We start from the raw sequence: 13,734 nt of genomic DNA on the forward strand, positions 1-13,734 counted from the left end.
CACCTTGTGGGAGGTGAATGGGTACTATAGGAATCCCCCCGTAAGGTGGGGGTGTACCCACCAAAAACCAGACGTTATACCCTCGAGGTGCCATATGTCGGAGACATGGGTTCGCTTTCGCACTTACCACATCTCCGACTCGTCGCTATCAAGCCTGCAGACACCTTAATACGTCCTTTTCGAAAAACCCCATGCTATAGTCGCTAAGGAATACTCGACACTTGGTACTTAGAAACCGATTTATAAAAATACTTATGTATATTATGTAAATAATTCTACGATAAAGTAAACTGTCTACCTAGATACGTTAAGCAAATAAAAATCTATTATTGGTAATATTAGACATATGGTTTCTAACATATATTTCTAATATATAATTGTTAGTTAGTGTACATTGACGCTTGTCTGTGAGAGCTGTATACACCTTTAATTAATGTGTTCATATGGCCTTAAGCTTGGTAGTGAGGAGTGAGATGTTTTCGTTCAAGTAAACTTTGATTTAAGCATCCCATTCCTAGCAATATACCCTGACAGGTCGACCTCCAAGTGGTCACCTCTGAAAACCATCGTACTGAATTCCAAGTGTATTCACGATGGGATAACTGATCTGCCTTTTCATTCTCACTTATCATCCTTCACTGGTGCCCCGCCAACGTATACCGTTAGCGCAGGCGGAGTTACCATTCCATTATCATCTATTAAAAAAAATAGAATTATTGGTGAAATTTGACGTTTGAAACAATATATATCTAAGAAGATTTATGTAAATTACCTATGAAATAAATTGTCTATTCATTTACTAAGAACTAATGGAAATATGCGTCTAGGCAGCATGGGCCTTGCTCTTTGCCTGTACAGTCTTGTAGAATATTAAAAAAAAAAACAACATAATTTCTATAAAATATATTTAAATATAATTTTCATAAAAATCACTTTAAACACTTTTGTTTCTTTTTTTTATAATTTCGCTAATACAACACAGCGTGGTGGCTTTATTTTTACATAGATACATATCATAAGCCCACTTGTTTACTTACAGTGCGTATTATTATTTTGAATGTCTATTTATTTATTCTAATGTCTTAAACTGTTTTTAATAGAATTCACATGAGTAAACAGAATGTGAAATGCGTCATACACATTGTTTTGGATAGTATATTAAGGGTGTGAAGTGACAAACTTTCATACATTTGGAGTCATCCGCAAGAGATTCGCCATCGCCAACATGAGCTTCGCTCTGCTCCTCGCTCTGGTAATTAAGAATTTTATTATTATAATATTCTTAATTTAAAAAAAAAAAAAAATATTGAATTTATCATGTCATTAACACAGGGTCAAATATTAATATAATTAGAGTCATTAAAAAAAAACTGCTCGACCAGCGAAACAAAATTATTTTTCCAAAAAAACTATTTTAAATCCTTTCATCTTATCTTTCATTGACGTTTGGGGTCAGCTAAGCTGTTGCATGTCTACCCATTGGGATCCTTTTTGCTTCCCCTTGCTTTATACTATAATTTTATAGATACTATATGTTATCTTTGCTGTATGCAGCGGTTTAAGATTTCTATAGTATCCTGGCTCAGGATAGGCTTCACCTATCGTCCCTTACTGGTGCCTTGCCAGCGTATACCATTAACGCAGTCGGGGTTATCATTCCATTATCATTATTAACAGCTCCGGATAAGACACCCCCAGTAGACTCATACGCATACTTACCAATGAATGACAGTTACACATCAGATGTTCCATGGATTCCGATTCCTCGCTGCACAATCTGCACAGTGTCTTTTTTTTTAATACAACTTAGAATGGCAAACAAGCTGTCGGCCTACCTGATGGAAAGTGGTAACCGTCGCCTATCAACATGAGCAGTACCATGGACATAACAGAGTATACTGTTTCGCCCATGATACCCCCCATGCGTTGCCATTCCTGAGGACTCAGATGTTATTCCTCTGTACCCTGTAAATTCACGCCGAGATAGGCTCATCTTGTATGGTATATGTGCTCCACTTATGGTGAGGGGGAGGGACGCGGAAGGGATCATTTTCTATATATGTTTATGGAAACACATCATAGGTCATAAAGTAAAGGATTAGGTTGTCAATTTATCTGTATGTTTTCTTGCAATAAAGTGACTAATTTTTATTGCAGGTCGGCTCTGCCGTTTGCTCTCCAACATTCGGTGGTAAGTACCCGTCTACAATTTGTAATTCAGTGGTATTTGATTGGTTACTATTGACGAGCTCTATGGTGTTGCTTTGCGTAAATTAGGTCCCGGGTTCGATTCATGATCAGGCCAATTTAAGGATTGAACTTATCTGAATTGATTGATGTTCTGAGTCGACAGATCTTATTCTGTTATGTGGAAAATAAGCTACTAAACTTCAGTATTTAGATATTTTATCAAAATTTTTACGAGCAATAGATACTGTATAAATTAAAAAAGTCTCTCCTTTATTTCATAATCGAGCAAAATATTATACTGTTGAAACTGAGTCAGTTGCTGAGAAGAGTGTTTGTGCCCGACAACTGGCAAGTACCTTTTAGGCTGTAGTCGTATTTATTTCCTATTTTAGAATAGATCTTACCAGAGGGAGACTTTGTACAAAAGTCGATTGCTTGGGTACCTCTGTCCCATTTGTGTTTCAACCGTGAAACAGTTGTGTTTGCATGGCTGTGTTTCAGTTTGAAGGGTGGAATATGGCGTAAATTTACTGGGTACAGAGGAATAACACCTGAGTCCTCAGGAATGGCAACGCATGGGGGTATCATGGGCGAAACAGTATACTCTGTTATGTCCATGGTACTGCTCATGTCTATAGGCGACGGTTACCAATTTCCATCAGGTGGGCCGTCAGCTTGTTTACCATCCTAAGTTGTATAAAAAAAAAAAGATTGCAGTCAATACCAACGCAAAAGTATTGCATTAACTGGAAATTAATTTACAGTTTGAAAATAGTGGATGAAATTTGGCTCCATCTTCCTTTCCCTTAGTTGTTATAAGAGGACTTAATGGTTGGAGGATGGACAGTAGCGTCTCTCTTAATACAACATCAAAGTCTAATTGCGATTACTAACTCGCCTGCCAAGCATGGCAACTACTAGTAAAGCTCCCCTTTATGGTCGAGGCCAATGTTCAACAATGGATAATAAACGACTGATCAAAATCTCGATGATTCTGAAGTGGGTCAACGGCGACACTGTCTTGTGTTTTTAGACTAACATTTAAGTTAATAAAAATTTTCATTTAATTTATAATTTTGTTACCAACAGGTATTGGTGCGGACATATCCGGTGGCATAGGGGGGGCTATTGGTGTAGGTACCGGTGGAACCGGAGCTGAAATTGCAGCAGGAGCTGACACCGTAGGCAAAGTTGGAGTAGCATCTGCATTGGGAGCTGCTGCTTTAGCCAAAACTGGAATCGAAGCTGGTGTTGGTGCAGCAGATGCAGCTGCAAACGGAATTGCTAGTGGCGATCTTGTCGATGGTGCTACCGATGCTGCATCTATAGGCGCATCAGGTGTTTCTGGAATGGCTAACATTGCAGGCGACACTGCATCCTCTGATATATGTTCAGGTGCCAACGGAGCTGGGGATATGGCGTCAATTGGAGTCGATACAGGTTTAGGAGCTGCAGGATCTGTAGCAAATGGAGGCGCAGGTGCGGCTGGCGATGCAAGCGGATTAATCTCTGGAGGTTATTAGTTAATCCTGTCTATCTATCTATATTCATGTCAAGTCATGCCTATTATTTTTTAGTCATAATTTTAATTTATATAAAAGTGAATTATGTTTAACATTTTACAGGAGGTGGCATCCCAGCCAGTGGTGTCCCAGTAAGTGGTGTCCCAGTAAGTGGTGTCCCAGACTGTGGTATCGAAGGCGATGGTATCTCAGGCGGTGGTATCTCAGGCGGTGGTATCTCAGGCAGCTCAAGCAGTGCTAACTCCGGTTCACTCACCAGCGGTCTTGGTAGTTCAGATAGCTCAAGCAGTGCTAACTCTGGTTCACTCACCGCCGGTCTTGGCATTTCAGGTAGCTCAAGCGATGCAAACTCCAATTCATACTCCAACGGCCTTGGCAGTTCAGATAGCTCAAGTAGCGCAAACTCCGGTTCTATCTCCGCCGGCCTTGGTATTTCTGGAAGCTCTAGCAATGCTAACTCTGATTCTTTATCCGATTCATGCTAAAACGTTAATTCAGCCTGTTTCCGCCAGTAATTAAAATTATTTCATCAATAAAAACACCGAGTTGAACTATGGCAACAATTTTAACAGCCTTTCAAATAGTTATTTCAATATTTGAAACAATGGTAACCAAAGTTGCTGACGGTTCAATTTTGTCAGATTTCTTACATATAGAAAAGTCTCAGTTTTGACTCGTCAGTACAGTCTTAGATCATTCCAGACAACTCCGCTCATAATCCTAGTAGCTCAAGCATATTTAAATTCCAATAGTGAGTCAATAGAAGTTTCCGGTGAGAATAAAAAAACCCTTCTGGATAAATAAATAAATGCTGATTTAGTAATCAAATAATGAATTATAAAATGTTTTTGTTCAAACAAAAATTGTATTTTAATTAATTCCTAACAATTAAACGATTTAAAATCAGTCTCCTGTAATTCAGGATTTTACGTTTTGTTCTCTATCCGTTTACTGTCAATAAATTGTTGATTATAATATTTTTAATCTTTTCTTTACTTACCTAGTTCTTTCTTCTAATTTTAAAAACGGTATTGGTCTAACTAATTTTGGATTCAGCAACATAACCGTCTTTTAGACCTATATTGTATACACATCATGCTACATATTAAAATTTATTCTGTCATTTTTCAGTAAAAGATATACGTACAAAGCGGACTAAATGCTAAAAGCATTCTCTCCCAATCAACCTTAAAGAAGTGTTAGAATACTCGAATGCAGTATTAGTATGAATTGATATACATATTAAAAGTAGTGGCCCGGTACGTGCTTCGCTACGTATAAAGTGATATAATAAAAAAAAAAAATTACATCAATATCGCTGACAATTTGCTTTAATCGAAGCACGTCCAAAATGAAGTGACCGCATGAATGACATAACAACACGCTTGTACTGTCAACGCTGAAAACTTCAATTTGACAGCACAAATTGAATTTGACACAAGAATCCCCATTAATAAAATGATCCGCCATTTATTGAATTCATTTATTACAAAAAATATGATAAATGAAGAGCCGCTCGACCGATTTTGTGCAAACTTCACATAAACCATCTACTAAATAGTGCGAACAAAGCCTAAACATTTGGTTTGGATAGGTGAGCCCGTTCTTGAGTTATAAAATTACAACGAAAAGTGGCATTAATTTTTAATAAATTTATCTAAAATATAAAATTCTCGTGTCGCGGTGTTTGTTACCAAACTCCTCCGAAACACCTTTACAGATTTTTATGAAATTTTGTGTGCATATCGGGTAGGTCTGAGAATCGGCCAACATCTATTTTTCGTACCCCTCAATGATAAGGGTGACCCACTAACATTTTTTTTTGATTTTTTTGACAATTTTATTTTTATTTTATTATGATTTAGCATTGAAATATACATACAAATTAAAATTTTCACGCTTTTACGATCAACCCCTGTTGTTTAATCGTAATTTTTATATTCCGCAATAGGGTTGTAAGATGACAATCGAATATAATAATTGTAGTACGATATATTTTCATGTATAGTTTTAGAAATAATGTATATGGTAAAACAACGTTTACCGAGTCAGCTAGTATACATATATAATACACTTGCAAATATAGAAGATATACTTTATTATATTATACACGAAGATGAGAGAGTAGAGAAATAATATTTACTGCTCTAATAAAGTATAAATTTCACATGAAGCCTTTTTTAACCTCCTAATAACAACTGCATTAGTAGAATCAAAATAAATTATTGTTTATCTGTAATAGGTAGGTTCTTGTATTAGGTAAGTAGGCTAAATCTACGACAGAGGGGGGAAAGGGATTGTTAATAATGAGATCTAACAACCCTATAGCTAGCAATATACCCTATCAGGTCGACCTCCACGCGGTTCCCCCTGGAAACCATAGTGGTTAATTCTTGTTCATTATGGGCCAACTGACCTGCCTTCATCCTCACCTGTTATCTTTCACTGGTGCCCCGCCAGCGTATACTGATAGCGCAGGCAGGGTTACCATTTCATTTTCACCCATAAAAAAAAACCTACGACAGAGGGGGGGAAAGAGATTGCTAGTAATGTGGACTAACGACCACATTGCTGGCAAGCCCTGGATTGCTCAGGATGATCTCCACGCCGTTCTCCTTGGAAACCATCATGACTAATACTTGTTACATTCAAACGTACGCGTGTGTGTATCGACAACGGAGGCGGACATTTCGAACAATCCTTGAAATATGTAGTAAAATATATAGACTGTAAGTAGATAGATACTGTTTATACTCTAAGTAGATACCCTCCTAGTTGGTTGTACTTAATTCTAATCTTGATCATTGTAAATACTTGATTGAAACTTTTTAAATACGCGTTAATTAATTTCTTTGATTTCTACAATTCCATGTATTAATAAGTCTTAAGTCCAGTTAAGTATGAAGGAAAAGTTTGAATGCCAATTAAAGTATTCTTGTTTATTTTACACAAGTATTTTTTTTTCTTACTTCTTTTTTATGTAGGTATAAACTACGTAGTAAAACAGGTGTAATGCAAAACGTCTGCGCGACTATTTGCCGCGTAGGCTTATTACACAATGTAGTCATAGGTAGGTAATTTTTTTTTTATATACAACTTAGAATGGCAAACAAGCTGACGGCCCACCTGATGGAAAGTGGTAACCGTCGCCTATAGACATGAGCAGTACCATGGACATAACAGAGTATACTGTTTCGCCCATGATACCCCTCATGCGTTGCCATTCCTGAAGACTCAGGTGTTATCCCTCTGTACCCAGTAAATTCACGCCATATCCCACCCTTCAAACCGAAACACAGCCATGCTTCACGGTTGAAACACGAACGGGACAGAGGTACCCAAGCAATGGACTTTTGTACAAAGTCTCCCTCTAGTAATAATGTAATGACTAAGAATATCAAATGCGTTTAATCACTAACCTTTGCTTGCTGAAAGATTCCTAATAATCTTGCACTTGAAAGACAGAAGGAAACCCGTAAACAGCATACGACAATAACATTTAAATAGAATTTAATATTTTACATTAGATAGGATTCGTAAATACAGAAATATAGATGTAAGATAAACTAAAACTCAAACGTCACAATGTTTCTAAATTAAGCAAACGAAAAAGAGTCTTTATATATTTTTTTTTTTTTGATGGGTGAAAATGGTATGGTAACCCCGCCTGCGCTAACGGGATACGCTGGCGGAGCACCAGTGAAGGGTGATAGATGAGAATGAAAACAGGCCAGTTAGCCCATCGTGATGGATTCATCAGGAATTAACCATGATAGTTTCCAGGGGGAACCGCGAGGAGGTCGACCTGGTTGGGTATATTGCTAGCAATAGGATTCTCAGTCTCCATTACTAACAATCCCCTTCCCCCTTAATATTATATTGACGTAGAAATTGGTGGAGCGGTTAAAAGGAGATAGCGGAATGAGTCGCTGCAGTAAATATAAAATATATTGGTATGTAAGCATGGTAACTACTGGAAAAACCCCCCAAGGGGAAGGCTTATGTCCAGCAGTGGACAGTTAAAGGCTGATATGATGATGATGGTGATATGAAATTATAGTTGATATTACTGTTAAAGAGGACTTAAGTACCTTGTGATAGAAGCGAATGGTACTGTGCCAGTAGATGCCACGCTTGATAGGCAGATTGGCTTAAGTTTCCTTAGTCGGCTCTTAATCACTCACGGGAAAGGAAGGGGTAGCTCAGTCTATGCTGGGACCACACGGCTTAGAGTGAATGTTGTAATGCTATCCAATATTAACTAATAGGGGGAAGGGATTGTTAGCAATGGAGTTTGACAGCCCCATTGCTAGCAATATGCCCTATCAGGTCAAGCTCCATGTGGTTTCCCCTGGAAACCATCGTGAATAATTCTCGTTGAATTCGTCACGATGGGCTCTAACTGACCTGCTTCGTCCTCACCTATCACCCTTCACTGGTGCCCCGCCGGTGTATACCGATAGCGCGGGTGGGGTTACTATTTCATTATCACTTATAAAAAAAAAAATTAACTTATATTGGATAACATTACAACATTCATTCATTCATACAGCATGTGAAATCAAAGACAATTGACAACTGTCAATTGTCTTTGATGTCGAATGTCAAACAGCTATGAATTATTATTGTTGAAGAGAATTGGTTCTAGTATTGTGCATGGAAGGAAGTGTCCACAGGAACGAGAACGACTGCCATCCCTCTAGATGGTCAGGGTGAAACAATTAGTTTATGCCAGGTTTTTTTTTACAACACAGGGGGCAAACGAACATGCAGCTCACCTGATGCTAAGTGACTACCGGCGCCCATGATCACCCGCAACACCAACGGCATTGCAGGTGTGCTGCCGGCCTTTTAAAAAGGTATATGCTCTTTTCTTGAAGGTTACAATGTTGTATCGGTTCGGAAATACTGCTGCTGGAAGTCGATTCCAAAGAATGGTTGTGCGTGGAAGAAAGTGCCATAAAAAACGCACGGTGGAAGACCGCCACTCGTCCAGATGGTTGGGATGTAACTTTAGTTTGTGACGGCTTGTACGGTGGTCAAAATCAGCAGCAGGTATCAATCCGAACAATTCGTCAGAGCACTCCCCATGATAAATTCGGTAGAAGATGCACAGAGATGCAGTATCTCTACGCAGTTTCAGTGGGTCAAGTCGGACAGTAAGGCGCTAATGATTCACAATTGCTTCAATACGATTTAGATACAATATCCGAGTGGTGCATTAATAATTTAATGGGTCTAAATGTACGTAAATGTTTTGTGTTGTCTTTCACTCGCAGATCACAAAAATTAATTTATAATTACACTATTAATGGACAAATACTAGAACGCAGAAATGTCGCTAATGATCTGGGTATTATTTTTGACGACCAACTTTCTTTTAAACCACACTATGAATGTATTATAAACAGAAGCAACCAACTGCTGGGATTTATTACTAGATTAACTAAAAATTTTAAAAATCCTAGCAGTTTTCTTTCTCTATATCAATCACTGGTGAGAAGTATTCTAGAGTATGGCTCGGTTATCTGGTCTCCATTTTATAAAGTACATTGTGATCGTATTGAGAGTGTTCAGCGAAAATGCCTTAATATACTCGCGTTTCGAACGGGCTTGCTTCGCAAACTGAGCTCTTATGAAAACAAGCTTGAACACTTTCATATTGCATCTTTAGAGAGGCGTCGTCAGCGTAGTGACATACTATATCTGTACAAAATCATCCATAACGTCATAGATTCTCCATCTCTACTGCTTAATTTAAATTTTAATACGAGGTACAAAGCACGTAATCCCACTCATAAATTGTTTACATTGCAAGTCTACAAAAATAACACCTCTTATTACAATCCTGTGGTAAGAATGTGTCGTCATTATAATGACTTACTGCTCGACCACAAATCCATCGACATATTCGGTACAAAATATTTGATATTTAGGAAGAACCTGATTTCTATTATGTAGAACACGATTGAAAATATGTTTTCTTTTTATATATAGTTTTATCTTTTATATATTTATATAACATTTTAATTATTTCTTTTTATATTATGTGTTTGCTTTTAATGAATTACTCAAGCTGTGCACATAATATAATCGGATTATAACCTAGCCGAATCACAAATGTAATTATTACTTAAGTTTCTTATGGTTGTAATCTGTTTTATGTGTCAATGAGAATAAAAATAAAAAAATAAAAATAAAAAAATCATCAATGATTCGAGCCGCCCGACTCTGAATGCAATCTAACGGATGGAGTTGGTACTGTGGTGATCATACCCATAGGTGAGAACAGTATTCCATATGACACAGACATATGAACAGGTTAGAAAATAATAAAATTCAGCAGCTGACAACAACCTTAGGGACGATGTAGGTAGTTATAGAGATGGAACGCAGGGCGTTGTTGATCCGCGCCAATATTGGCCTGCCAATTCATTCAATGTAGAGATACAGTAAAAATAATACTATTTAAAGCGTATTGTGCATCGTATTCGGCGAGTCTATAGTTCTGGTATACCCGGTGAGGGGGGGGGGGGGGCTACAATGCCTTCCGTATCCAATTTAAAAATAATTTCAGGTTGCTGTTGCGGCTCCCGCGCTTCTATAGCGCCTCAGCGATGTTTGTCGAAGTTAGCACAGATAGTTTTGACGCAGTCTGGCGTAAAAAGACAGTTTTGTTTTTACATAGAATACACGGGAGTGGCAACAGTATCGTGAACAGGTTTGTAAATAAATTAGACAGGATTCTCGTGAGAATGCTCGCCGAGAGGACTAGATAATTATTAGTGATTAAGTATTAACATAGTTTTCAAGTGCACTTACTAATAAAAATGGATCCAAGTTATCTAAAAAATTAAATTAAATATGTTCGAACAATTTCTGTGTTATTATAATAAATCAAGCAGATAAAATACAATAAATGCAGCAATGTGCTGCATTTAATAAAGAAAAAGATTAAGGCAGAGTAGCAGAGTGATTGGTCTCACGAAACAGGAGGTGCTCAGAAGTAACAGTTGCTGTTACGTCTCATTTTGTCAAAAGGAAATTGACAAAATTTTAAAGTCAACCTTAGAAAATTGTAAATTTGTTCAAGATATAAATAAAATAATTGTTCTTATCTATAGTTTTATTGATTGTTATTATTATTATTTTACAACGCTTACATCTCCCTTCTCAAACAGGAAAGATCGCTTTAATTTTGGGTTTTATTAAACTAAAAAACTTACGTAGATATTTGACAAGCGATATAATTTGACTTATTTCTAATATTTGATAGCATCTTAATTGCTATGTGGTCCCGTAATTTTTTTTATACAACTTAGAATGGCAAACAAGCTGACAGCCCACCTGATGGAAAGTGGTAACCGTCGCCTATAGACATGAGCAGTACCATGGACATAACAGAGTATACTGTTTCGCCCATGATACCCCCCATGCGTTGCCATTCCTGAGGACTCAGGTGTTATTCCTCTGTACCCAGTAAATTCACTGCCATATCCCACCCCTTAAACCGAAATACAGCTATGCAAACATTTACGTAAATATATGCTTGAAGTTTTAGAACTTTAGAACTTAAAAATCCTGGAGCCAACAAATTGTCGGTGCTTTCTGATAAAGTGGTGAACAGATACCACCATCTTAGTAGGACAATGCACATCTTCGTCAGCCTTAATTTCTTTCAGATTCAGTTAACAATGGAGGGTTAGTTGGAGCCAGTTGGAAACGTTAACCACCTCTACTTCTTCGAATAAGGTATCATATCTTCTTCTCTTATTTTTTATGAATATAGTCTGTCCATTTGTTAAATATTTGGAAATCAATTGGCCATCAGATGACCTTCGAGGGTATGAAAATATATTTTCATGTGGTCTGCACCCAGTGTTCGTATATAGTAATGAATGAATATTATGTAATGCTTGAGTAGTAACCTATTTCCACTCATTTATAGGTAGTTTAAAAGAAAGAAGTGAAAGCTGGATAGTTTCCACATATTGTAACGCTGTGTCCATTTCTACGAGGATTTTAAGTAGCTACTCCTAAACCACTAAAAAAAATCCTAAAGTTCGGATCAAATAAAAGATGCTTCTCGGTTTGATTGTCCAAAATTAGCCACTCACAATGTAACGAACAATTCAGTTAATTTCTTTTTAAAAGAGGAGCTTTGTAAATTGTCAGGCTTACAAACGATATCGAACCAAGTCTCAGGAGAGATTTTGCCTCACTCTGTGTGTTTTCCCGCTTGTACAACGGATTGTGCTCAGAGGAATTATTCAATGTAACAGGAAGTTCACCCTCATGCTTTAGAGCTTAGATGGTCGCATACAACGCGGTTTTAGAGATATTTTCTTCCACGAACACCCAGGTTATGGAATAAGCTCCCTGCCTAGGTTTTTCCAAAAGACTACACAGTATAGAGTTCTTCAAAGTAGGAGTAAAGAGGTTTCTTCAGTGTCGACAATGCGCGCGTAATTCCCCTGATATTGCAGGTGTTTATAGGCTACGGTAACTGCTTACCACCATGTGAGTTGTATGCTTGTTTACCACCTCAGTGATGTAAAAAGAAAAACAAAGAATTCAGTTAATTTTCTTACGTTTTCTGTACCTATATCCAGACATGGTAAGGCAGAAATCAAGAGTACGACATCTACAATGGTTAAAAGATATTAATTTTCTGTTCTTACTAGATCAACATTCTTTAAAATCCATTGAAATTCGTTTCAATTACTAGCAATATATCATACCAAGTGAACCTCTACGCGAATCCCCGTAAAACCATCGTGGTTAATTCTTTGTTCAATTCGTCACGATTGGCAACTAACCTGCTTTCATCCTCACCTATCATCCCTTACTGGTACCCCGCCAGTGTATACTGATTCCACAGGTGGGGTTACTATTTTATTAGCACCTATTTAAAAAAATATCCCATACCTAAGTTCCTGAAGACTTTACAAAACTTGGTTTAATTTTGGCATAAATGAAAGATAACAGTATGAGACTACAGTATGGGGTCCTTCAAAGAAACCCTTAATATATTCTATATTGAGGGTTTCAGGTTGAGGGTGTTATTCCTCTGTATCCTGTAAATTCACTGCCATATCCCACTATTCAAATCGAAATACAGCTATGCAAACACGGTTCACAACATGCTTCACGGTTGAAACACGAATGGGACAGAGGTGTCTAAGCAATCGAACTTTGTACAAAGTCTCTCTCAGCTAAATTGATGGTAATTGGTAGTAAAAGTGTAAATCCCTCTGGTAGTATGTGTTTATCTCTTAGTAAACTGTGTGATGTTGATTCTACACTATAAAATTAATAACTATAGACACCCAGTCCAGTAATAGGATATTTTTATATATTTTAACATACTATATGGATAAGATATGGGCATAACATATATAAAATAGGATCTAACTATTCCATTGCTAATAATATACCCTGTTAGCATGGTCTCGCCTGGAAACCACCTTGGTTAATTCCTAATGAATTCATTACTATAATCCTACTGTTAACTTTATCTTTATTCATCACCATTCACTGGTAATCTTCTAACGTATATTGACATTGCAAGTGGGGTTACCTACTCATTTAAAAAAATATCTAATTCTTAACTAAAATTTAAAAAATCAAACCAAATAAGGCAATCCAATAATCAAAATTTATTGATAGAAATAAAAAAAAATAGATAAAAATAAAAAACAAAAACTAACAAAAAATGTTCGAGTTAATCAGTATTAATAACATAACTTTGATATTTGAAAATAACATTTGCTAAGAAAATGTTCTTGCTTCTTTGATTTCTAAAGTAGAAAGTATTAGGGTAAAAGTGAACGCTGAGGTACGTGGGAACTCGATGGTAAAAAGAAGTAAGCCAATCTTTACAATTATAATTTGACTCCACGTTAAAGTTTCTATTGTATAAGACTACTGTTGTTGATATTACTGAAGTTGATACTTGAGTCTAAATGAAAATTTCCGTTATTAGAGCCGGTTCAAGAACAGTTGGAAACACTAAGTATTT

The 13,734-nt window shown here is 36.9% G+C and overlaps 1 protein-coding gene across 1 annotated transcript; it reads left to right on the forward strand.

Annotated features, from left to right (window-relative positions):
- Positions 1–1,142: 1,142 nt before the first annotated feature.
- On the forward strand, positions 1,143–3,713 carry LOC128200108 (uncharacterized PE-PGRS family protein PE_PGRS54-like). The gene is made up of 3 exons (XM_052892346.1): positions 1,143–1,252; positions 2,158–2,191; positions 3,280–3,713. The coding sequence occupies exons 1-3, from the start codon at positions 1,226–1,228 to the stop codon at positions 3,711–3,713; spliced, it is 495 nt and encodes a 164-aa protein (XP_052748306.1). The 5' UTR covers positions 1,143–1,225.
- The last annotated feature ends 10,021 nt before the right edge of the window (positions 3,714–13,734 follow it).

Source organism: Galleria mellonella, unplaced genomic scaffold (genome assembly GCF_026898425.1).
Source record: "Galleria mellonella isolate WM207_F2 unplaced genomic scaffold, CSIRO_AGI_GalMel_v1 utg158, whole genome shotgun sequence".
NCBI lineage: Eukaryota > Metazoa > Arthropoda > Insecta > Lepidoptera > Pyralidae > Galleria > Galleria mellonella.